Raw genomic sequence first — 27,079 nt, 5'->3', positions numbered from 1 at the left:
GTTAGTTCATAGTGCATTAACTAATGTTAACAAATATAATGATTGTTATAAAAAAAAAATATATATATTTGTATATGTTGAAATTAACAGTAACTAGGATTAACAAATGCTGTAAAAGTATTGTTGATTGTGATTTTATGTTAACTAATGTTGTTAACTAATGTTAATAAATGGAAACGTATTGTAAAGTGTTACTGAGTATTTTTTTTAAATGCAACTATTTGTGACATTGTTTTCCCCAATAAAATAAGCAACATACAAATAATAATAACCTAATAATCTTTTTACATTTGAGCGGCACCAAATGATAAAAGAAACACAGCAAAGTGATGTCCATTGGAATGGACACAGATCTTAACAGGTTGTGGAGGTCACATAAGATGTATTATCTGGTTAACACTACCTGGGATGACACTGAAGTTTAGGGAAACATAGAGGCCAGCCTGAGGGTTTGTTTGCACTGCTTGAACTGTGAAGTTTACACTCCCCTTAGATGACAGAGTGAAATGTTTCCTCAGCAAACTCTCATCCTCCTCTCTTATCTTTTTCTGCAAAGTGAATTGAATTGCAGTGTCTGGTGTCAGGTTAGCAATGGGAATGGGCTTCCCTTGTGGTGTAGCAAACTCCATGGCTGCAAGCATTGTGGATATAGGAGGTTCTGCAGCTGGAATGAATGGGTTTTCTTCTGCCTCCATTTGCAAAAGTATTTGCAGGACTTCTTGTCTTTTCTCCTTCAGGTGAGTGCTCAGTGCTGATGGGATGTGAAACTGGCAGTGGTTGAAGGGGTCTGTGCACAGGATGTCTTTAGTAGGGTCACCCCGTACACCCACAACACTGATCTTTGGAGCAGCGAGGGAAAGAGCCTCTTCCCCACGCATCTGCGACAACATCAATGAACGCATGAGCTCTACAATCTGGCCTAGTGCTGATACAGCTGTCTCTGATGTTCCCAAATGCTTGTGGCCTGAATTACTCCTCTCTATATGATCAACAGTCAGGGCACTGCCTGCAATGAAAATGGAAGAAAGTAAAGCCACAGTTAATTTAATTTTAAATGAATAATAATTTAACTTCAGAGCAGAGATTAAAAACAATTAAAGGAACAAATAATGATTCATGTTATAATTTCGTTTTTTTGTTTTTTTTTAAAGAGCAAAGAATTTTTCACAGTAAACTTATACTTAATTGCACCACTTTCTGTTGCCTTAATCCTTTCATTGCTCGTGTGCTCTTATGTGGGGAAGTTGCAGACCAAGTTATGGACTCTCTCTGTTGTTTAAGTATTACATCTCTATTTCTGGTCTATTTTAATTACTGGTCTAATTAATGCATGACTTGTATTACACACAGCAAACTGATCTTGCCATTATATAAAAGGAATATTCCGGGTTCAATACAAGATAAGCTCAATCGACAGCATTTGTAGCATAATGTTGATTACCACAAAAAATTATTTCGACTAGTCTGTCCTTTTCATAAAAAGAAAAAAATATCAAGGTTACAGTGAGGCACTTACAATAAAAGTGAATGAGGTCAATTTTTGGAGGGTTTAAAGACTTGGAAAATGTGAAGCTTATAATTTTATAAAAGCACTTGCATCAGTTCTTCTGTTAAGGCACCTGCATTATTTGAGCTGTAAAGTTGTTTAAATAGTCATTTTTACAGTCGTATTAGAGTTTGTTGACTTTACATTGTCATGGCAATGAAGCTGTAAAATCAGCTATAACTTTTCACAGAAAAGGTTAAGTTAATACTTTTGAAAAACAGTGAGTATTTTAATGTTTATTTGGCCCCATTCACTTCCATTGTAAGTGTCTAACTGGAACCCAGATTTTTGCTTTTTTTAAAGAAAAGGAGGGGCAAGTCAAAACACATTTTTTGGGTTCCTTGCCACAGTCGCCTTCGGCTTACTCTCTGGGGGCCTAAAGACAAATACATTTAAGGCATGATTTTCTAGGATGTTTTTCAATTAAACTGCTCAATTAGGACTTTAAGACATTTAATTTAATTTAATACAATTTCTGCTCATAAAAACCAAAATGGAAAAAACAAAGAGTGTTCAATTTGCTTCAGAGTGACCCTCTGGTATCAAACTGAATGTAAATGCTGAAGACTGAATGTACTGTAGTTACTTAAAACATTGAGAATGTTCCTGCCGGTATCTGTGGGGTTGATGTCACTCTGTCCTGTTTGTTCTCTTATTACTTTGATCATCTTCTCTGTAACCATAAGAACCTTTGCTTGGCAGCCCTTGCACTGCACTTCAGAGGGAGCTGCCTGCAGACAGAAAAAGCAGTTCCATTTTTTTCTAGTACATAAAATGTGTACTTGTAACATCATCAGTATCCACCAATATCACATGTGACAAATAATTTGTTCTTAGGTAGCATGAATTTTTTTCTGTATTCCCTCAACTCCTCATTATGGGATGTCCCAGCAGGCAGTCACAGCAGGCAGTCTATATTCGTTGATGAGTCTTTGGCTCCAGTGTCACATCTTATAATTGCACTGTGCTGGATCTATAGCAAGTTGCTGATATGCTTTGTGTTGAGCTGCAATTAATGCTGAAACTAGAGTTGTAGGGTGATTCTGTATTATACTTTAGGCTGGGTGTGCTGCCTCTTTCCATGAGCTTTAACAGTAGAAAGTCTTACTGTAGATTGGGCCAAAGCTGAGCTGATCTGAGCTACATCCTGAAGCGTAGAGACTGGCATAGACGCCAGAGCCTGAGTTACATTTCCTCGCATCTGAATCTTGTCCTCCAACTCTTGAGCACTAAAGGTCTCCAGCTGTGGAAGAGATTTTGCTATAAACAAGGCGAGGAGTGATCAGTGTTTTAGATAATCAGTGTTGAAATACTTTTTTAAGATATGGTCTTCAACTTGCTGATGAATATCATCATTACCCAAATTATCAACACACATGCATATACACTGATCAGCCACAACATTAAAACCACTGACAGGTGAAGTGAACAACTTGTATTATCTCATTACAATGGCACCTGTCAAGTGGTGGGATATATTAGGCAGCAAGTCAACAGTCATGTGTTGGAATCAGGAAAAATGGGCAATGTCAGTGACTTTGACAAGGGATAAATTATGATGGCTAGACGGCTGGGCCAAAGCATCTCCAAAACAGCGGGTCTTGTGGGGTGTTCCCAGTATGCAATGGTTAGTATACCAAAAGTGGTCCAAGGTAGGACAACCGGTGAACCAGCATATGGCATATGCCATATGCCCACCTAACTTTCTTAGGATTTTGCGTATGCCCACCTGAAATAAGTGATGATACGTATGGCCGCCAGAACAACGAGTAGACTTTTGACGTGGAACTTTTAATCTACTAACGAGATGCCGCAGCACCGGTAAGTGAATTGTGGTTTTTTATTTTATTTAAAAAAGTGTACGGTGATTCTCTCTAAATGCACATGGAGCTGCGGCAGGCGGGAGAGCAACTGAAGACACTGGCAAGACCGACAGTCCGAATAAGCTGATCGACCAATCAGAACGTTCATTTCAGATGAGATTGGATATTTGCTAACCAATCGTATTTTCTGTTTCAGTAAGGGGCGGGACATTTCCAGCATCTAATGCTAATGCACAAACCTGGAGTAACCATAATTTGCACTGTAAATTTATTTCCTTGTTAAACGTAAATATATACATTTCAATTTAACTTATGCAGTTAAAATTTAAATTGAAAATACTGCATGTTTTTGCAGAAGTGCTAGTTTTGATGCTCTTCGCAGATGCTGGACAACTGTGTCCCTTAAATATATCAATCCGATTGAGCATCTATGGGCTGTGCTGGACCAACAAGTCCGATCCATGGAGGCCCCACCTAACAACTTACTGGACTTGAAGGATCTGCTGCTAACGTCTTGGTGCCAGATACAAGACACCTTCAAAGTTCTTGTGGAGTCTATGCCTCGACGGGTCAGAGCTGTTTTGGTGGCACAAGGAGGACCTACATGATATTAGGCAGGTGGTTTTAATGTTGTGGCTGATCGGATTTCACTTTAGTAAGAGTCTTCCAAAAAAAAAAGAAAAAAAAAAAAAAAGGACTTATATAACCATTAATTCTTCCAGAGGTACTATGTATTTACAATTTCATCTCATGTTGTGATTCATTGTAGCCACACTTGGTTTTTATTGGCTTTTAGTCCACGCATTTTTTTTATTTGAGGCCTTTATCTATATGCTAGTGTACTCAAAAACATTGACAAAATGTGAAATTTACAGCCTCCCTTTTCCGGGAAAAATGGACAAAAATGATTGATGACTCATTTTGCACTACCAGGAAAACATCTAACAATTGAAACAATAATGTGTTTTGGGCCATATTCCAATAGGATTTTGTCAGGTGTATTCTGTTGATTCATGTCTTTTATTTTGAAATTCTAGTTCCTGTTTCATGTCATGTGTTCCTGTTTCCCTAGTCATGTGATTTCTGTTTTTCCTCCATGTTCATGTGTCACGTTTTCATTGGTTTATTGTTTAATTATCTTGTTATCAGTTCTGTTTGTTCATTGGTTTATGTTCTCCCATGTCTTGTATTTAAGCCCTCATGTTTGCATTGTCTATTTGTGGAGTATTGTATGTGATGGTATGTGTTTGTCAAGTCAAGTCAAGTCAAGTCAAGTCAAGTCAAGTCAAGTCAAGTCAAGTCAAGTCAAGTCAAGTCAAGTCCATGTTTTGTTGTCAGGGTTATTGGAGTTCACGTTCTGTAAATAAACTGCACTTGGGTTCTTCATCTTCACGTCCTCGCCATCGTCATCATTGTCAGCAGTTCCAGCATTCGTTACAGAATACTCCACCCCCCATGGACCCAGCGGTTTTGCTTCTGCGCTTACGTCAGGGGAATCGTCCTCTGGAGGACTATGTTGAGGACTTCTGCGGTCTAGCCAGCCAGGTAGACTTCAATGAGGTTGCCCTCAAGGGTTGTTTTAGATTTGGACTAAATGAGTCCATTTCTTTTTTGATGCCTGGCGATCGCTGTTCCCTCAGCCTGGCTCAATATATCGACCTCGCCCTTCGATTCATCGGTTCCCCATTCACTGTGGGGGAGGCGGATCCCGAGCCAGAGTCCCACGACACGGCCGCCGCCGAGCCAGAGTCCCACGACACGGCCGCCGCCGAGCCAGAGTCCCACGACACGGCCGCCGCCGAGCCAGAGTCCCACGACACGGCCGCCGCCGAGCCAGAGTCCCACGACACGGCCGCCGCCGAGCCAGAGTCCCACGACACGGCCGCCGCCGAGCCAGAGTCCCACGACACGGCCGCCGCCCCAGCCTGCTCCATGCCACGTCACGGCCGCCGCCCCAGCCTGCTCCATGCCACGTCACGGCCGCCGCCCCAGCCTGCTCCATGCCACGTCACGGCGACGCCCCAGCCTGCTCCATGCCACGTCACGGCGACGCCCCAGCCTGCTCCATGCCACGTCACAGCCACACCTGAGCAGTGTCAGGTGTATTCTGTTGATTCATGTCTTTTATTTTGAAATTCTAGTTCCTGTTTCTTGTCATGTGTTCCTGTTTCCCTAGTCATGTGATTTCTGTTTTTCCCTCCATGTTCATGTGTCACGTTTTCATTGGTTTATTGTTTAATTATCTTGTTATCAGTTCTGTTTGTTCATTGGTTTATGTTCTCCCATGTCTTGTATTTAAGCCCTCATGTTTGCATTGTCTATTTGTGGAGTATTGTATGTGATGGTATGTGTTTGTCAAGTCCATGTTCATGTTTTGTTTTGTTTTGTAGTCAGGGTTATTGGAGTTCACATTCTGTAAATAAACTGCACTTGGGTTCTTCATCTTCACGTCATCATCATCATTGTCAGCAGTTCCAGCATTCGTTACAGATTTATACCACAGGTCTGTTGAATGCTTGATTCTGTTTGGTTGATGGACGTTCTAAGGTGTGCAATTATTTTTCAAGTAAATGCATGGCTATGAAGTAGTTCCAGGTCTTGACCGCATAACGGTTCCATATCACTTCACCAAATTATTTCAGTTATTTCAAAGAGCCCTACAGATTACCACAACAAAATAACCAATTAAAACAAAGACATTGGTTAAGTACATCGGCTAAGAATGACAAACAATTTCTATAATATCCTAAATTTATTTCAATTTCGATTGAAAAGCATCCTTGGGCTCCCTCTCTCGTCTCTCTCTCTCTCTCTCTCTCTCACACACACACACACACACATTGAGACTCGTGTCGGGACCAACAAATGCACCCCCTACGACTTGATCAATACAACAATTTCTATCATCCGAAATAACTTTTAATATGTTAAACTTTTTATGTTTCAATGTATTTCGCCATAATCGGCCTCACATAGCTATAATGGAAAGCACCGCGCTACCCCTACAACTCTCTCTCACTCACACACGCACGCATGCACACAAACACACACTACCTTGTTACTCCAAAGCCGAAAAGCAGTGTATCCTCCGTTGCTAGTTCTAAAGTGATGTTTTCGAACTAGCAATGAAGGCTTGAGCTGTTTTAGAGCTAGATACACTTGATATTATCTGAAATATCTGTGGGAAACACCCTCACGCTCCCTCTCCCCCTTTCTTAAGCTCTCACACACGTGAACACACATACATATACGCATTACACACACACACACACACACGCGCGCGCGAGTGAAAAACAGAGCTGTCATGTCAGCGCACACCTGTATCTCAGTAGGGTTTAAAACAGTTGTTAAGGTTTACAACGGAAATATGGCGACACTCGCTGCTGCTGTGAAGTGCTTAAACTTACATCTTGGTAATTTTTAAGCAATGTTACTTCTGATGAGAGCTGCAACAAATAAAGGTAATCTCACAGGCAATCTCTCTCAGTTTTTGAGCTTCTCTCTTTCGATCCCTCAAAAACAAACTCACGTACAAACTCTCACGCACAAACGCACTAACTTGCTACTCCAGTAAGTGCTCCAGCAAAGCAGCGCAAGCCTCGCTATCCTCCGTTGCTAGTTCTAAGGTGATGTTTTCGAACTAGCAAAGAAGGCTTGAGCTGTATCAGAGCAAGATGCTGAATCCGTGGTGGAAGAAAGTAGTTCCACTCACAAGAGAGTTTTTGGGACGAAAACCAGAAAATATCTTGAGATAAAAACCCTGAACTATGTATTAAGGTGTGGTAAACATGGTATAAGCGGAATAACTGACTCCAGCCTGTTGAATTATTGAACAATAATGCACACCCAAGGTGGTATTGCGGTCACGATGCACAGCAGAGTGACCGATGCACCTCGGGTGTGAATTATATAATTGTCAATTATGCCTTACTTAATGATTTGTATTGGTTTCCATTACAGATATGTATTGGCCCCAATGGGCCAATACATATCTGTAATGGAAACCAATAATGGTCCCTGTGGGACCATTATAATTTCCATTAAAACTAATACAATTCCTATTACAACTGCTAAAAATCATTAAAATTACTGAGGGTGAGGGTTTCTATTGTTTTTTCAGCAGTGACACAGATTTGTGTCCAATAAAATGCTCTCTACGAGAATGTCCCTCCCTCTAATATCACCTACTTCTGACTAGCAATAGCAAGTAGCGAATCATGTTCATGGATGTTACATTCAAAAGGATATTGTGTATTTGAAAAAAGGTGGGGGAATAAGCTCTTCGATATGTTCTGCACCATCACCTTGTTTCAATAGGAAATATGTCAACACAGGAAAGAAATCTGTGCTTGTCAGATCAGTTCATGTGAACTTTAAGACACAGAAAAAGTCCTTAATAAAAATGCAGACAAATTATTTTTAAGGGCTATCCCAGTTACCTGGTTGAGTTGGCTGGTGAGGGCGATAGAATATTGTATGATGTTCTGAGGATTGCCTTGTTGAAGCAACGCCCAGAACTCTGATTGGATCTTATTTCTTAACCACTCAGTTGTGTGATGGTCATTCAACAGCACTGTCAGGTTCCTACATGAGATATGAAATGTTACTTTGAATCTGTGATGTGGCAAGCGTGTAACAAGAAACACGAATTATAGAAATATGGAATTGAAAAAATATTTTTGCGGACTAAATAACTGCCAAGCAGTGGACTAACTTTCTCAATGCGATGACTGAAGCCCCCATGTTGTCTTCTACCATCACCAGCACGTAAATAACAGATGTGTTTTCTGCTATGCTTAAATTACCAAGTGGCACCAGGGAGCCGAATGTGCTTTGAGTGCCTCTGTAAAGGGTAATCAAGGGACATAATGGTCCAAAATCTTCACACTGTGCCACCTGTAGTGAAAATATCAGTTGAGCTGAGTCACCATCGTCATCCATCCACCCTGCCATTGAGAACAAAATAGCAACGAAGACGTCAAACCAAAGAGCCATTACTTGGGTGAGAAATAACATTGGAGAAAAACCACACTACCTGAGCAGTTGAAAATGACCACTGTTTCCAGGAAATGAAGAGAGTCATCTGGTGACAGAGTGCAAATGCCCCCATAGGGAGGATGGTTGGGGACTAAGGTGATGCTTGCTGACCCCCAATTCCCAGAGGCTGGTTCAGTCACGTTGAGAGTAAAGGTATATTCATGTCCCTCCATTAGCACCCCTGCTCTAATGACTATCTCTCTCCAGAGGTTTCCTGTTGAGGTAGTGACTTCATTCAGTGCTACAGCTTCACCTTTCTGATTCTCTGCCGTCCACTTGTACTGTAAGATGAAGTGGGGTAAAATCAAAAGCTAAAAGTATTATATGCCAGGGTTTTTCAAACTTTTGAATGCCAGGGACTCCCAAATGTGATGATGCCTTTGCAAGGAACCCCCTTTCAAAAACATAAAGGCAGATTTTCTGTATCTTTTCACATATGACTCATATACTGTATAATGTGGGCGCATGTGTGCTTCCAAAATGAATTTTTTTTTTTTTTTTACTTTACTAAAGCTAAACAATTATCAATATTAAAAGTTAGCTGCTTATCTTTTTCCCTTGTTTTTTTTTTTTTTTTAACCCAATATCAGGATATAGAATTCAATCCAAATTTATTTATGATGAGCTTTTTACAACAAAAATCACTCCAAAGCAGCTTTAAATATTACCATTCAACCAGTAAGCAAGTTAAAGGAATAGTTCACCCAAAAATGAAAATTCTTCACCCTCATGCCATCCCAGATGTGTATGACTTTCTTTCTTCTGTTAAACACAAACAAAGGTTTTTAGCAAAGTATCTCAACTCTGTAGGTCCTTTCAATGCAAGTGAATGGTGGCCAGAACTTTGAAGGTCCACAAAGCATAAATTCAGCATAAAAGTAATCCACACGACTTCAGTGGTTAAACCCATTGTCTTCAGATACCATATGATAGGTGTGGGTTTAGAAACAGATCAGAATTTAAGTGCTGTACTATAAATCTCTACTTTCACTTTCATTTTCACATTCTTTGTTTTTGGCGATTTGCATTCTTTGTGCATATTACCACCTACTGGGTAGCGAGGAGAACTTATAGTAAAAAAAATATTTAAATATTGATTTGTTTCTCACCCATATGTATAATATCGCTTCTAAATACATGGATTTAACCACTGGAGTCACATTGATTACTTTTATGCTGCCTTTATATGCTTTTTGGAGATCAAAGGTCTGGTCACCATTCACTTGCATTGTATGGACCTACAGAGTACAAATATTTGTTTGTGTTCAGCAGTAGCAAGAAAGTCATACACATCTGGGATGGCATGAGGGTGAGTCAATTTTGAGAGTATTTTCATTTTTGGGTGAACTATCCCTTTAAAGACGACAATGGCAATGAAAAACTAGAAACATAGCCTACACTAACTATTTTATGTAGTGGCATATGTAGTTGCAAAAGAGAGACTCAATGTAAATATAAAATAAAATTTTCCCCCACCAAGCTAAAACTCAGCAAAAAAAGAAACGTACCTTTTTCAGGACACAGTATTTTAAAGATAATTTGTAAAAATCCAAATAACTTTACAGATCTTTATTGTAAAGGGTTTAAACAATGTTTTCCATGCTTGTTCAATGAATCATAAACAATTAATGAACATGCACCTGTGGAACGGTCATTAAGACACTAACAGCTTACAGAAGGTAGACAATTGAGGTCACAGTTATAAAAACTTAGGACACTAAAGAGACCTTTCTACTGACTCTGAAATACACTAAAAGAAAGATGCCCAGGATCCTTGCTCATCTGCATGAACGTGCCTTAGGCATGCTGCATGGAGGCATGAGGACTGCAGATGTGGCCAGGGCAATAAATTGCAATGTTCATACTGTAAGACGCCTAAGACAGCGCTACAGGGAGACGGGACGGACAGCTGATTGTCCTCACAGTGGCAGACCACGTGTTACAACACCTGCACAGGATTGGTACATTCGAAAATCACACCTGCAGGACAGGTACAGGATGGCAACAACAACTGCCCGAGTTACACCAGGAACGCACAATCCCTCCATCAGTGCTCAGACTGTCCGCAATAGCCTGAGAGAGGCTGGACTGAGGGCTTGTAGGCCTGTTGTAAGGCAGGTCCTTACCAGACATCACCGGCAACAACGTCGCCTATGGGCATAAACCCACCTTCGCTGGACCAAACAGGACTGGCTAAAAGTGCAGTCATGGTTTTGTCTCACCAGGGGTGATGGTCAGACTCGCATTTATCGTCGAAGGAATGAACGTTACACAGAGGCCTGTACTCTGGAGTGGGATCGATTTGGAGGTGGAGGGTCCATCATGGTCTGGGGTGGTGTGTCACAGCATCATCGGACTGAGCTTGTTGTCAATGCAGGCAATCTCAATGCTGTGCGTTACAGGGAAGACATCCTCCTCCCTCATGGTGTGTTTAGACCAGAGGCGTCAAGAGCGTCAAATCGACCGGAAGTCATTCATTTTCTATGGCAGCCAGCGTCTCTCGGCGGCGTGAAGCGGCGCGTCCGTGGCCGGAGCGTCTTGGGCGTTGTGGGCGTCAGAGGAAAGTTCAAGTTATGGTAAAAGTTAGAATTAAAGTTCAAGCAACATTATGGTAATGAGCTTTGACGCGGTTCGGTGGCAACCTATTGGAATATAGAAGTGCTCCGCTCTAGCGAAGTCTAGAGAACACAGTGTAAACTTTGGTTCCCACCAAACAATAGTTCCAAAGACAAAATGGAGGAGAAACTAATTATTGCCGTGGCAGGTTTTCCAGTAATATACGATCTGTCCCTGTTTGCTTACAGGGATATAAATTTAAAAAATGATGCGGGACAAAGGTGTCTGAAGTTGTTGGTGTGCCAGATGAGTTGATGAAGTGGATATTATGGTTTATATAATATTATATATAATATATTGCATGCTAATTTTGGCACCATAGCATGCAAAACCGTGCTGCCTGATCAATCTGTAATACATTTATACCATCAGCGTTTGTCTTTTTATATTTAATTACTTTCTGCCATCGATCAATTTCTTACTTTCACATTTAAAAGATTTCATGAGGATATACGCTACTTGTGAAAAGATACCGGTCGACATGTCTGGATGTTTTGCGGCCCCTTTAAATATAGTTCACAAAACCAAGCATTCCGAACAAACGTTGCTGCCTATTTCAACTATGTCAGAGCATCCACGAATCTTCGATAGCATTGTTGGCAGGGCAGCCAGAGCGAATTTTGACGCTCTCGCCTCCTCTGGTCTGAACGCATGGTCATGTGGTACCCATCCTGCAGGCTCATCCTGACATGACCCTCCAGCATGACAATGCCACCAGCCATAATGCTTGTTCTGTGCGTGATTTCCTGCAAGACTGGAATGTCAGTGTTCTGCCATGGCCAGTGAAGAGTCCGGATCTCAATCCCATTGAGCACGTCTGGGACCTGTTGGATCAGAGGGTGAGCGCTAGGGCCATTCCCCCCAGAAATGTCCAGGAACTTGCAAGTGCCTTGGTGGAAGAGTGGGGTAACATCTCACAGCAAGAGCTTTCAAATCTGGTGCAGTCCATGAGGAGGAGATGCACTGCAGTACTTAATGCAGCTGATGGCCACACCAGATACTGACTGTTACTTTTGACCCCCCCTTTGTTCAGGGACACATTATTCCAATTCTGTTAGACACATGTCTGTGAAACTTGTTCAGTTTTTGTCTTAGTTGTTGAATCTTTTTATGTTCATACAAATATTTACACGTTAAATTTGCTGAAAATAAAAGCAGTTGAAAGTGAGAGGACGTTTCTTTTTTTGCTGAGTTTTATATGCAGATTGTGTTTGTATTTTTTACTTTAAAAATACTCTTAAACCTTTTTTTTTTTTCTAGAATATTCTTCGGCTTGTCTAGCGGCCCCTTGTGGTCCCAGTCTGAAAGCTTCTGTTATAGGCTATTGAAGACTGTGTGTATGTGTGTGTGTGAGACATTATGGGCTTGTTTGATATGAAGTCATTTTTTTAAAACTATGTTGTGAACTGACTACCTGTACAGTGTCTTCTTCACATGAAGAACAATAGCCAGCCAAGGCAATTCGCCGGCTATGACTCACATGGAATGACAACAGGGAGTTACAGGATACACAATTTACAGTCACAGGTAGTAAAGCAACATTGTACACTGTAACCTGCCAGAATGAACAGAGTTAGAACAGCATTAATGACAAAAATGTTTGCAATGAAATATCTAATAGCTAAATGTAAGCTTAAGTAAAATGAGACAACACTCACTGACTGTGATACAGAGACAGGCTGTCGTCCACTTTTGTAAAGGGTTAGAGTAAAGTGGTACACTCTGTCTGGCAACAGGGTACTTCTGGGAAGAAGAAGAATACTTCCATTTCCGGGAATATTATGATGAGGGGTGTAAATGGCTGAAAACGATGCTGCAGTGTTCTGGAAGCACAGAATCCACCATCAATAAAGTGTTTACCTGGTTGTATGTGTAAAAGGGGCTTCAGTAAAGTAAATTTCAGGAAAATCGATGGGTTACCTTTACTGGTAAATGTACCACATGTGCTGTTCACACATACCATCAAAATGGACATTTATAGGTACTTATGTTAGAACTTCTCATTAAGAGAAATTGCCAGAGCAAAATTTACCAGTATTTTCAAACATGAAAATTGCAGTAAATTTTCTGGAAAGCGCTGTATGTGTGAAAGGGGCTATTGCCTTGCAAATGTAACTTACCTCTGTAATGTAACCCCACTGGAACTGAAACGACTCAAAATCATTCTCCTCTGAATCTGGATCATATGAATCAGTTGCATCCATTATCAGGTCATTTTTACTTGACCAGAGCCTGTGAGATCCACCTTTAATCAGAGGCACCAACTGACTGTGAACAACAGCAATCTTTAAAGTCTTGTGCTGCTTTAGGGGAGTTCCCTGTAGTCTGGTGGTAAATGCCAAACAGTAGTTTCCCACTTTAAGAGTGTGTCTTGGCAGAGACAGAAGTGGTGTAGTAACATCAACGGAATCGTTTAAAGATATCTTGTCCATTGCTGAGCAATCAGGGCCCCTGAAAATCTCCCAGAGATATGATGCTTTGTACGTAATGCAACCTTTGAAGTCTACTCTTGCTTCAAAAAATCTCGGTCTGGATTTTAATGTCTTAGATTTTTCTTCAACCAGGTAGATGCTAGGCTGGGCGCACTCCAGTTTTTGTACTTCAACTGGCATTCGCGTCGAGACCTGACTTATGTCATTGAGAGCTGTTAACTGCACCACAAACCGACCAGTAACATTGTATCTGTGGTCTTGAGTATTGGATTCTGTAACCAGGGTTTCTCCGCTGGGATCACCAAAATCCCAAATTAATTTAAGGTCACTTCCTCCATCTGTGATGGCTACAAAAGTGATTGGATAGTCAATAAAAGCAACATTGTGCGAGCTAACAAGCTTCACTTCCTTCACATGCTTCTGTACTTTTGCTGTAATGCTCAGGGACTGTGAGCAGAAGCCATTATCAGCTTCTACTGTAACATACAGGGATCCGTTTGTAATAGGTGTGAAGTGAACTTTTTGCCCAATTTCCCGAGAGGAATATATTCCATTTAATAGGAAAGTCCAGTGATAATCGGCTTGTGAGCTACTGCTTTCATTTGCTTGAAAACTAATGGTTTTTGATGCCTCAAGGACAGCAGAGCAACAGCCAATCAAATGCAACCCCTTCATTCTTTCCACCACTTGCACAGTTACTGTAACTGTTTGGATACTGACATTATTTTTTGCTATTGCTCTCACCAAGTGCTTTCCAACTGAAAGAGAAGAGGTTGTAAAATTATACTCAATGTCCACTGATGAAATGTTATTCATGAATTCCAAAGAAAAGGAAACTTGACTTCCTTGGGAGACAGACGGTTTGAATGTAACCGAATCATTCTCACATACAATACTGCTGCTAGCTGTTAGTGAAAGTCCTTGGATGGTATCCTCAATGGTCACAATATACCAAACAGTTTGCCAGCTAATGTCATTTGAGGCGTTAAGTGAGACATGGTGATCTCCAACATCCACAAAAGAATAGCTAACTATTTGATTGTCAGCAAGAAGAATAACTGAACTGTTATGAAAAGTTAATGTCCATTCCCAATGTAGGACATTTCCTGTCCGTGCACATCCATGGAGTGACAGGATGCTATTTGATGCAACAAAAAATGGGCTTGATTTTCCATTTATCTGAAAGTCTACTTCAGAGATACTCTCCTGAATTATCAGTAGTTTGGTTGCATTGTTAGACCCAAAGACATTTGAGACTGACACACTGAGTTCAACCACACCAATAACTTTGAAGACATGCAAAATAAAGGGTACATCTGATATTTTAGAACTGTGTTCAGAGTCCAGGAACCATGAGTACTGAAGGTCTGTTCCAGATGCTACACTCACAGAGATTTTCACTGGCTTTCCTTTGGTGGCAACATTCATTGATGCTAAAATACTCACACCAGAAATGCACTCAACTGCTCTCAATGAAAGTTCAGTATCTACTGAACCAAGAACATTGGATACTTCCAACCTGATATACAAATCACCAGAGATGTTTGTAAATAGCTGAAATTGTTCACTGTTACTTATAGTTTGATTATTCCCACTTTGATCTGCAAGCCACTTATATGTCAAGTTAGAACCATGTGTCACTGAAGTTCTCAATAATACAATCTGATTGGTCAGGAAATATCTTGCAGACTGCAGACCTTGAGATTGGATTCGAACCCCTTCTATTCTCTCCATGACCTCAATATACATTGTGGTTTCCATCAGACTGACACGATTCTGAGCAGTGACTTTAATCAGAAATACCCCTGCTTTAGGAAACACATACATAAACTCAGATGTCCCAGGGATTGAAAGTGACAAATAATTCAAAGTCCAGTTAAACTTAACATTTTCATTCACATCAGTCCAAGCTTTAAATAGTATCTCTTTTCCTGCCTCTGCAAATGGCTGACTGGTATTAACCATTAAATATGACAGAGGTACATGCACCTCTACTTCTATGGACACAGAATGGGAACTTACTGCATTAGATGCAGTAACAGTCACACAAAACCTCCCAGGAAAAGCAAAAATGTGTGATTGATTTTGACCCTTCATTTTTAAGAAACCATCTCCAAAGTCCCACTGAAAAGAAACGTCTCTCTTACCAGAAAGCTCAGCCCAAAAATAATAGGACTGATTCACAGCCATTGCATCTTGGTTACCTTCGTGTTTTATGTATAAATTGGATACAGACGTTTGAACAAAAACTGTTGTTTTTGTTGTTTTGTTGCTAACTTCATTACTTGCCATCACCATAATTTCATACAAACCCTCAGCTGGGAAAACAAAGCAATGGTGTGACAGGCCTATGACTGGGGTATCATTAGAAAAGTTATTACTCCACCGAAACTTATAAGGATCACTTACTTTGGGAAGCACAGATACATTAATGCATATTTCCTCATTCACCGCTACAGCAGTCTTGGGCAAATGCAATGTGACATTTGTAATTTGGGGCTCAACACATATGTTAGTTTGATAATGGGCCGCACCCACTGGGCTATTAGCTTTAACACTAACTGAGTAAATCCCTGAATTTAAAAAAGTATGAGTGATAGTGGTAGCTCCTTTAACAATAGACAACTGACTCCCATCTCCAAAATCCCAGTGAAAAGTTAAAAGAGGAACATTGCCTTTCACCAACACCTCAAAATCTATCTCCGCTTCATTCACAATGCAGTCAGTTGGCAAGATTTTACTAACAAACAATTTATAGACTTCCACATTGACTGACTGGTTTTCCCTATTTACAGAATTATACGCAGTAACCTGAACAGTGTAGTTACCAGGAGACATATAAATGTGAGAGGCGGAGCTTCCAAAGTGATCTTTTAGTATCGAACCATCTCCAAAGTCAAAAGTCCATTTTAGATGTGTGCCAGCAGACACATTCCCAGTGATTTCAAAGATGCAATTAAGTTCAATGGAGCCAATGTAACTCAGCTGGAGACCAGAGACAGCTTCAACTACCTCCACAGCTGTATAGTTAGTTAAGACTGACACGGTGTTGTTGGCACAAATGGTGACATCGTATTTTCTGGGTCTTATAAAAACATGGCTGATTTTACTGTGATATTCCTTCACTTTACTGGAGTTGTCGCCGAAGTTCCAGGAGTAAATCACTCCGTATGAAGAAGGCCATAGTAAGACCTCAAAGAAGATGGTGTGGTTGACTTGACAGACAACAGGAGATGATGACACCAGCAATCTTGATATTGGAGTCCTTACTTTGACAGTTACAGTCTTTTCAATATGGTCATATTTGTTGTAAGCCATTATTTTCAAGGTGTAGTCACCTAGAAAGGAAAAAATTACAATGCTACAATTTAGTTGGACAATTTTTCAAAGCTACATTGCAAAACAGTCAGTTCCTTAATCAGTATTTCTGTCTTGTTTTCTGGTAAAAATAAATTGGTTACACTTTACAATAAGGTTCTATTTGTTAACATTAGTTAATGCATGAGGTACAGTATCATAAACTAACAATTAACTGATTTTTTTTAAAATCTATTAATCTTGACTATTGTTTATTTATCAAAAGATTGTTGTTCATTGTTAGTTCATAATACATTAACTAATGTTAATATATACAACTTATAATGCTGTTTTAGTATATGTTGGAATTTACATGAATTAAGTGGCATAAAATGTGCTGTTTATTGTAAGTTCATGTTAACTAATGTAATTAACTAATGTTAACTAATACAACCTTATTATTATAAAGTTTTACCAATGAATCTAACAAAATGTAGAGATTTTTATGCCTAAAAAAAGAAAACATGCCTATGGGAAAATAAAAACTTAATTTAAGATATATTCTCTTATTATATTACAAATATTAATAAATGTATCATGTTATAAGGATGTTTAGATATTTTTACTAGACAACAAGATAAAAACACTGTTTAAGAAGATGTTTTTTGCAGTGTAAATACATTATATTCTAATAATGCTTTTACTGTTCTATTAATGTTTTCAATGTTCTATTATAGTAATATTTATAATATTATAATATTTAAATATTTATAAACGTATTACAGGATACACTGATGAGCCAAAACATTATAACCACTCACAGGCAAAGCAAATAACATTGATCATCCCCCAACAAGGCCACATGTCAAGGTCTCGGAAGATTAGATGGTAAGCGAACAATCAGTTCTCATAGTCAATGTGTTGAATGCACTGTTAACCTAGGGAAGTGATGGCACCAGAATGCACTGAGAAGATGACAAGCTGGTGGAGAAAGTGTGATGCTCTGGGCAATGTTCTGCTGGGAAACCCTGTGTCCAGCCTTTCATGTGGACACGTGCCACCAACCTAAACATTAGAATCAGAATCAGAATCAGATTCAGAATCAGCTCGCCAGAAGGCAACAGTTCAAAAAAGGTAGTGGGCAGGGTGAGTGGGGTCCAGAGTGATTTTTCCAGCCTTTTTCCTCACTCTGGAAGTGTATAGTTCTTGAAGGGGGGCAGGGGTCAACCAATAATCCTCTCAGCAGTCCGAACTGTCCTTTGTAGTCTTCTGATGTCTGATTTCATAGCTGAACCAAACCAGACAGTTATTGAAGTACAGAGGACAGACTCAATGACTGCTGAGTAAAACTGTATCAGCAGCGCCTGTGGTTGGTTGAATTTCCTCAGCTGGCAAAGGAAGTACAATCTCTGCTGGGCCTTTTTCACAATGGAGTCAATGTGGGTCTCCCACTTCAGGTCCTGTGAGATGGTAGTGCCCAGGAACCTGAATGACTCCACTGCTGCCACAGTGCTGTTTAGAATGGTGAGGGGGGGGGTCAGTGTTGGGGTGTTTCTCCTAAAGTCCACAATGATCTCCACCGTTTTGAGCGTGTTCAGCTCAAGGTTGTTTTGACTGCACCGAACAGCCAGCTGTTCAACCTCCCTTCTGTATGCAGACTCATTGTCATCTCGGATGAGGCCGATGATCATCATTATGGCACTGCGGATGGCTGCCTCGGTGTGGAGCTCCTCAGTTCTTTTGTTGTTTTTGTTTGTTTGTCCTGTGTTTAGTAATCTTTTTCCAGTCAGTTTTAACAGAGACGAATTGCTGAACATTCGACAGCATATACCAGACAATCTTTTCCCGGTTTTCGAATATTCAGACGTTTTGCTAGACATTATAGTTTGAGGCGCAGCTCTGCTGTTCAAGAGACACAGGCGAGGGAGACGAGCCGAACAGCGCTGCCGAGTATTCACTTAGCGAATCTCCACACTCTTCCTAACAAAATGGACGAACTACATCTCCTCACCCACACAAACAAGGACTTTTCGACCTCTGCTGCCTTGTGCTTCACAGAAACCTGGCTGAGTGAAGCCATTCTGGACAGTGTGTTACATCTGCCGGGCTTCCAACTGTTCAGAGCGGATCGCATCGCGGAGTTAACGGGGAAAACGAGAGCCGGTGGAACATTTTTTTATATCAATGAAAGTTGGTGTACAGATGTAACAACATTAAAGAGGATGTGCTTGCCTAATTTGGAAGCGCTCTTTATTAACTGTAAGCCTTTCTACTTGCCGCAGGAGTTTTCTTCATTTATTCTGGTGAGTGTGTATATCGCACCAAACGCATGTGTCAACACAGCGCTGCAACAGCTGGCTGATCAAATCACAGACATGGAACAACAATACCCGGACTCAATTATTATTATTCTTGGGGATTTTAATAAAGCAAATCTCATACGTGAACTGCCCACATACAAACAGCACATCACATGCCCCACCAGAGACAGGAACATACTGGATCATTGTTACACAACAATAAAGGATGCATATCGCTTTGTCCCTAGAGCAGCTTTGGGACTCTCTGATCACTGTCTGGTTCATCTTCTTCCAACCTACAGGCAGAAATTAAAATCAACCAAGCCAGTAGTAAGGACTGTAAAGAGATGGACCAATGAAGCAGAGCTGGAACTACAAGCCTGCTTCGATTGCACGGATTGGAATGTTTTTGAGGCTGCAGCCACAGACCTGGACGAGCTCACAGATACTGTTACATCATATATCAGTTTCTGTGAGGATATGTGCATTTCTACTAGGACTTATTTAAAGTTCAACAATGACAAACCGTGGTTTACAGCAGAGCTCAGGCAGCTTCGTCAGGCCAAAGAGGATGCTTACAGGACTGGGGATAAAGTCTTGTACAATCAGGCCAGGAACACACTTAACAGGGAAATCAGAGTGGCTAAAAGAAGATACTCTGAGAAACTGAAAAACAAATTTTCAGCTAACTGCATCAGTGTGGAGTGGCATGAAACAACTCACAAATTACAGGACTCCTACCCCCAGCCCTGTAGGGAACCAACAACTGGCTGACGACCTGAATGTGCTCTACTGCAGATTTGAAAGGCCCAATCTCACACCCAACACCCACTCTGACCTTCACTTCACACAAACACCAACACCTCCTGCAACCCCCCTCCTCCCCCCTCCTGCTACTCAACCTGCACTTAAGATCTGTGAAGATGATGTGAGCCACATCTTTCGGAAACAAAAGACGAGGAAGGCTTCAGGCCCAGATGGCGTCTCACCAGCGTGTCTTCGATCCTGTGCTAACCAGCTGGCCCCCATCTGGCCAAACATCGTTGCAGACCAGGTACACCCCTTCATGTCAATGGTATTCCCTGATGGCAGTGGCCTCTTTCAGCAGGATAATGCGCCCTGCCACACTGCACACATTGTTCGGGAATGGTTTGAGGAACATGATGAAGAGATCAAGGTGTTTCCCTGGCCTCCAAATTCCCCAGATCTCAATCTGACTGAGCATCTGTGGAATATGCTGGACCAACAAGTCCGATCCACAGCGCCTCCACCTTGCAACTTACAGTACTTGAAGGATCTGCTGCTAATGTCTTTGTGCCAGATACCACAGGACACCTACAGGGGTCTTGTAGAGTCAATGTCTCTGTGGGTCAGTGCTGTTTTGGCGGCACGTCGAGGACCAACAGCATATTAGGCATAATGTTAATAATGTTTTGGCTCATCAGTGTATACTATTTATGGTTTTATTTTTGCAATGAAACATGTACCTGGGAAAGAAAACATATGATGTGTGGAGTCTTGCAGGTAAACATGTTTGATACTTTGCTGAAGATAGCTGTCTTTAATTTCTAAAGCAGCAGAAATTGGGTGACTGACAGAAGTCGTATTGTCACCAAAATCCCATCTGGAGAGATAATTTCATAGTACAATATACATAATATAGTCTTTTAAATAAGTCAAATGTAATTTTAGAACTTTAACTCAATTAAAACAATTACATGTTAATTATAATAGCAATTATAATTTATAAATATTAACCTGATTGTAACACCTATAGAGATGTCAGCTTTAACATGAATGGTGTAGAGAGTTGAGGTGTTTACAGCAATGGCCTCTGGCATGGAAATTACCGCTAGTTCAGCTAATGGGGTCATTACATCGGCTGTTAGCTTGACCTCAATTAACTGAGAGCTCACAGGGTTCTTTGCCATCACCTAGTACAGAGAAAGCAGTAAAGATTTAATGAAATATGACAAAAATAAATACAATAATTTGAAACAAAACCTAAAGCAGTGGTTGTCAACTGGTTGGCCACAGGTCTGTTTTTTTTTGTTTGTTTGTTTTTTTTTTTTTTTTTTTTTTAATGCAAATAATAAAATGCAAAAAACCAAATAACTAAGTACAGTATAGAATATAAAATAAATAGCCTTATCAACTTTTATAAGGGAGGAAAAAATGCTTCTCATGTCTATTGTAGTTCAAGTCAAATGCTGTGCATCCAATCAGACTTTACAATATGTTTCTGCAAATTCATCTGTCACTTGGTAGAATCTTGTTCAGTTAAGGCAATAGCAACATGGACAGGTTGCTTGACATCTTTGAAAAACATGACAAAGCTATGTAAGACTATAGGTGAAAAATACAAAGAAGACTACATTAATTATAGATTCTCTTGCAACAATTAATAATATGGTTTGTGCCAAACACAATATGTTTTAGGCTGTGAACTTTGGCTACTGAGAGCATGAAACCATCAAAATTCAACATACTATTAGAAATGAAACACTCAAACTACAGTATAGAGATTAGCCAATGTCATGTTAATGATTTCACATATTGTTGGGCCTGTGCAGTTCATGGTAATATAAATACATTTTAGAGGTTGATTTAAAGATCAAGGGTTATTGTATGCTAAACAATTTTGGTAAAGTAAGTGTGTTGGGTCGTCACTTGATTTTGGATGTAAAATTTGAGTCTCGAAGCAAAACCAGTTGAGAAACTCTAACCTAAAAAAGATCTGAAGATTTTAATCAATTTATCATATTTTAGGCTAATTTTCATGTATTGGTTAAAATTTGTACATGTACAAATTAAATGCACATTAAAGGGATAGTTCACCCAAAAATGAAAATCGTCTCATCATCTACTCAACTTCATGAAATCACAGAAGTGTATGACTTTCTTTCTTCTGCTGAAAACAAATTAAGAATATTTCAGCTCTGTAGGCCCATATAATGTAAGTGAATGGTGGCCAGAACTTTAAAGGTCCAAAAAGGAAATAAAGGCAGCATAAAAGTAATCCATACAACTCCAGTGGTTAAATCCATGTCTCCAGAAGCGATATGATAGGTGTGGGTGAGAAACATCTATATTTAAGTACTTTTTAACTTTAAATTATCCTCCTTGCCCAGTAGGTGGCGATATACACAAAGAATGCGAATTGCCAAAAAACAAAGAAGAAAGTGAAAGTGGAGATTTATAGTAAAAAAAGGACTCCCACACCTTTAATATCACTTCAGAAGATATACATTTAACCACTAGAGTCATGTGGATTACTTTTATGCTGCCATTATATGCTTTTTGGAGCTTCAAACATCTGGCCACCATTCACTTGCATTGTATGGTCCTACAGAGCTGAGATATTTTTCTAAAAATCTTTGTTTGTGTTCTGCAGAAGCAAGAAAGTCATACACATTTGGGATGGCATGAGGGTGAATAAATGATGAGAGAATTTACTTTTTTGGGTGAACATCCCTTTATCATGTTTACCTTAAGCGTGTATTCTGCAGGCTTCTTAAAAGCCAAGCTGTAAGACTCTCCTGTGTGTTCAAACTGGACCAGGTCATCAATAACCCATGTATACGTCACAGATGAGCCTGTGGCTACTGAAGCTGTAAACAACTGTAGATAAAACTGATTAAGCATCCTAAAAATCATTAAAAAAAAAATTTGGTAAAAGTGCAGTTATGACATTTTAGAAACATTTCACACAAATATAATGTAAATACCATAAGCCCGTCAAAATGCTAAAAGGTTGCTGGCAAAATGTACTTGTGCAATGACAAAAATCACAGAATTACCTACCTGTGGTATGTCCACAAGAACTCTGCTGAAGCCCAGAGGCTGGATACTCAGCCCAGTTACAGGGATATGAGACACAACCCTCAAACTCAGACTCTGTGAGTTCAGACTGTTTGAAGCTACGATGTTCAGTGTATGTTCACCTTGACTTGGAAGCACCATGTACACATAAGAGAACCACGTGTCAGAAGTTTCCCTCACACATCCTCCATCAATCTCAAGCATCACAGCAGGGCAAGAAGACACAAACAAGACTCCATTCTTAGACACTGGAGCCGACCAGGAACTGATTGCGTTTTCCCCTGAATTAATCTTGATGACAATGAGTGTTGGAACATTGATGGCAACATGCATTTGGTTGTTCTTGTCAAGCTCTGGATACAAAACATGCAGACTTGTGACAAGGCTCTGTGTTTTGATTGGACTGTTGCTCTCTGAGGTAGTTTGCATGGTGCTAGGTATTGGTGAAACACCATAGTGTGGATTAGTGTCTTCATAAATCACCCGGAGGTCACAGACCACACCATCTAGCCATTGGCCCACTCCTGGATGGGCAGTCAGACTCCCCTTGAACCACCCTCCCCACTCAGGTCCATGCAGAGAGAGGTAACTGTGGCGCCAGGCTGAACTGGTACCGGCAACACAATGTAGAAATTCTCCTGTTCTTCTAGTGTGTTGCACTGCCAGAATGTCATCAGGATATACAGTGATGTCTTTGTCTTGAATTGTAACCTGCACAAATAAATACTGTACATTTTATAGATTTAAACTCAGGTTTTAATGTCAAAATTCACTACCATAAGTACACTTAAAGGGATAGTTCACCCCCAATTTATTTTTTTATTTTTTTTCATGATTTACCCACTCTGATGTTGTTATGAACTTGTATGACTTTCTTCCATGGAACACAAAAGGAGACTTTAGGCAGAATGTTAAGGATTGACAGTCTCCATTTACTTTCATTGCATCTTTTTCCATATAATGAAAATTAATGGTGACTGATGCTCTCTCATCCTACTGTACACCTCCTTTTGTGTTCACAGAAAAAAAGAAAGTCATACACATTGGAACAAAATGAGGTTGAGTAAATTATGACAGAATAATTTTTTGGGGCAGACCTATCCCTTTAAGAGCCATGCCACTACAGTAAGTCAAGCAATGCCACCTACACTGATGTGTGTGTAATCAGCAGTCGGGGGCAGTTTGAGTGACATGTCTGCCATCAAATGGAAGAACGGTGGCGTTGCAGGGTAGCGGGGAGGCAGGGAGAATGGATGTCCCAGGTTGAAGGAGTGATAAGGGCTGCATGGACTGGTGACAGGCAAACAGATCTCCAGCAGATGGCACCAATACTGCCCGCTGGCACACCCACCAGTGGTGTTACACATGGGTATCAGTGAACAGCAGCTGAAAGGATTCAGCAGATAACTACAGCCTGATAGGTGGAGAGTAAAAGAGGTACATTGTGAGTAAATGTAATCTGCAAGGATGTTATTCAAACATACAGCTACTTTTCAATGATAATTGACAATGGATAATTTGATAGCAAAGTATGTTTTGCTAATTAGCCAGAACATAAAGACCCCATGAAACAGCTTAATGAGTGCAGTGTTCTTTGCTGTATTTAAGTATTTCCTATTAAAATTTGAATTTAGGGTGGGACATACTGTATCAGAGGGCTCATTTTTTCATTTTAAATAGCAAGTAGCATTTAATTTATGCAACAGCCATGAACAAGATTTGCAACACGCTAGTCAAAAGTATGTGGTATAAGGGAGGGACAGTCTTATACTATAAAGCATTTTATTTGACAAAATGAGTGAGTGCAAGGTGAGTCAACAATATTTTAGACCATTTTACTAAAAGAGAAAGACTGCAAAGTTAATGCTAAAGTGCTAAAAGTAAATTTTGTCAACTGTTAGGAGAACACTAACATATAGCTAACCTCAAAGCTAGACTGAAAAGCAACAAAACTCAAGTTTTGCACTCCAAAAAAACAAAAACAAAAAAAAACATATAGTCTTGCCCTAAACTTACTCCATTAGTTGAGCTAATGTAGCCATGTCAGGATGTTCAAACAAATGTAGGAATGGTTTGAGATGGGGTTCCATGAACAAATGGCAGCTTGCAGCAAGAAGTGCCTGACAATGAGTAGGAGGAACCTACTGCTGGCTGCTGCCAATCAATAGCATCCTAACAGAGACAGCAACCAATCGCTAAACTCCTAGAGTAACAAATGACAACAGTATACAGACTCATTTCTTAATGTAAGCAGTTGAAATGTATTATGTATTATAAAATAATTATAACATATGTCTTCAATCATATATATATATATATATATATATATATATATATATACACAGTATCTCACAGAAGTGAGTACACCCCTCACATTTTAGTAAATATTTTATTATATCTTTTCATGTGACAACACTGAAGAAATGACACTTTGCTACAATGTAAAGTAGTGATTGTACAGCTTGTATAACAGTGTAAATTTGCTGTCCCCTCAAAATAACTCAACACACAGCCAGTAATGTCTAAACTGCTGGCAACAAAAGTGAGTATACCCCTAAGTGAAAATATCCAAATTGGGCACAATTAGCCAGTTTCCCTCCCCGGTGTCATGTGATTCGTTAGTGTTACAAGGTCTCAGGTGTGAATGGGGAGCAGGTGTGTTAAATTTGGTGTTATCGCTCTCACTCTCTCATACTGGTCACTGGAAGTTCAACATGGCACCTCATGGCAAAGAACTCTCTGAGGATCTGAAAAAAAGAATTGTTGCTCTACATAAAGATGGCCTAGGCTATAAGAAGATTGCCAAGACCCTGAAACTGAGCTGCAGCACGGTGGCCAAGACCATACAGCGGTTTAACAGGACAGGTTCCACTCAGAACAGGCCTCGCCATGGTCGACCAAAGAAGTTGAGTGCACGTGCTCAGCGTCATATCCAGAGGTTGTCTTTGGGAAATAGACGTATGAGTGCTGCCAGCATTGCTGCAGAGGTTGAAGGGGTGGGGGGGTCAGCCTGTCAGTGCTCAGAACATACGCCGCACACTGCATCAAATTGGTCTGCATGGCTGTCGTCCCAGAAGGAAGCCTCTTCTAAAGATGATGCACAAGAAAGCCTGCAAACAGTTTGCTGAAGACAAGCAGACTAAGGACATGGATTACTGGAACCATGTCCTATGGTCTGATGAGACCAAGATAAACTTATTTGGTTCAGATGGTGTCAAGCGTGTGTGGCGGCAACCAGGCGAGGAGCACAAAGACAAGTGTGTCTTGCCTACAGTCAAGCATGGTGGTGGGAGTGTCATGGTCTGGGGCTGCATGAGTGCTGCCGGCACTGGGGAGCTACAGTTTATTAAGGGAACCATGAATGCCAACATGTACTGTGACATACTGAAGCAGAGCATGATCCCCTCCCTTCGGAGACTGGGCCACAGGGCAGTATTCCAACATGATAACGACCCCAGTCACACCTCCAAGACGACAACTGCCTTGCTAAAGAAGCTGAGGGTAAAGGTGATGGACTGGTCAAGCACGTCTCCAGACCTAAACACTATTGAGCATCTGTGGGGCATCCTCAAACGGAAGGTGGAGGAGCGCAAGGTCTCTAACATCCACCAGCTCCGTGATGTCATAATGGAGGAGTGGAAGAGGACTCCAGTGGCAACCTGTGAAGCTCTGGTGAACTCCATGCCCAAGAGGGTTAAGGCAGTGCTGGAAAATAATGGTGGCCACACAAAATATTGACACTTTGGGCCCAATTTGGACATTTTCACTTGGGGGTGTACTCACTTTTGTTGCCAGCGGTTTAGACATTAATGGCTGTGTGTTGAGATATTTTGAGGGGACAGCAAATTTACACTGTTATACAAGCTGTACACTCACTACTTTACATTGTAGCAAAGTGTCATTTCTTCAGTGTTGTCACATGAAAAGATATAATAAAATATTTACTAAAATGTGAGGGGTGTACTCACTTCTGTGAGATACTGTATATATAAAGATTCGACTTAATATTTTCAGCATTGTCGTTATTTTTACAAGTCTTGTATTCTGAATTAGATCATTTGAAATTACAACTGCACTACACAATGTAAAATTGAACTTGAAATGTTCACATTCAGCAATAAAATATTATAAGTTTAAATTAATGTCTTTAGACAACAAAATGCTGTCATCGGTCATTCAGACAACCAGGTGTAGTTTTCCTAATTT

General features: G+C 40.3%; 1 protein-coding gene across 1 annotated transcript in view; it reads right to left on the bottom strand.

The window, feature by feature from the left end:
* Positions 1-27,079, bottom strand: part of pkd1b (polycystic kidney disease 1b) — a 79,011-nt gene that overhangs the window by 40,782 nt on the left and 11,150 nt on the right. Inside the window, exons 6-19 of the mRNA XM_051666602.1 lie at positions 24,022-24,287; positions 22,856-23,584; positions 22,541-22,672; positions 20,810-20,985; positions 20,539-20,675; positions 13,143-16,792; positions 12,681-12,845; positions 12,437-12,577; positions 8,405-8,687; positions 8,084-8,315; positions 7,809-7,953; positions 2,655-2,789; positions 2,133-2,277; positions 404-1,006 (exon numbers count right to left, since the gene is read on the bottom strand). Coding sequence (XP_051522562.1) covers positions 404-1,006; positions 2,133-2,277; positions 2,655-2,789; positions 7,809-7,953; positions 8,084-8,315; positions 8,405-8,687; positions 12,437-12,577; positions 12,681-12,845; positions 13,143-16,792; positions 20,539-20,675; positions 20,810-20,985; positions 22,541-22,672; positions 22,856-23,584; positions 24,022-24,287 — 6,939 coding nt within the window. The remainder of the gene's footprint in view (positions 1-403; positions 1,007-2,132; positions 2,278-2,654; positions 2,790-7,808; positions 7,954-8,083; positions 8,316-8,404; positions 8,688-12,436; positions 12,578-12,680; positions 12,846-13,142; positions 16,793-20,538; positions 20,676-20,809; positions 20,986-22,540; positions 22,673-22,855; positions 23,585-24,021; positions 24,288-27,079) is intronic.

Source organism: Myxocyprinus asiaticus, chromosome 32 (genome assembly GCF_019703515.2).
Source record: "Myxocyprinus asiaticus isolate MX2 ecotype Aquarium Trade chromosome 32, UBuf_Myxa_2, whole genome shotgun sequence".
NCBI classification, from domain to species: Eukaryota; Metazoa; Chordata; class Actinopteri; order Cypriniformes; family Catostomidae; genus Myxocyprinus; species Myxocyprinus asiaticus.
Note: the sequence above shows the minus strand (reverse complement) of the source record. Positions and strands in the feature narration are given on the sequence as shown.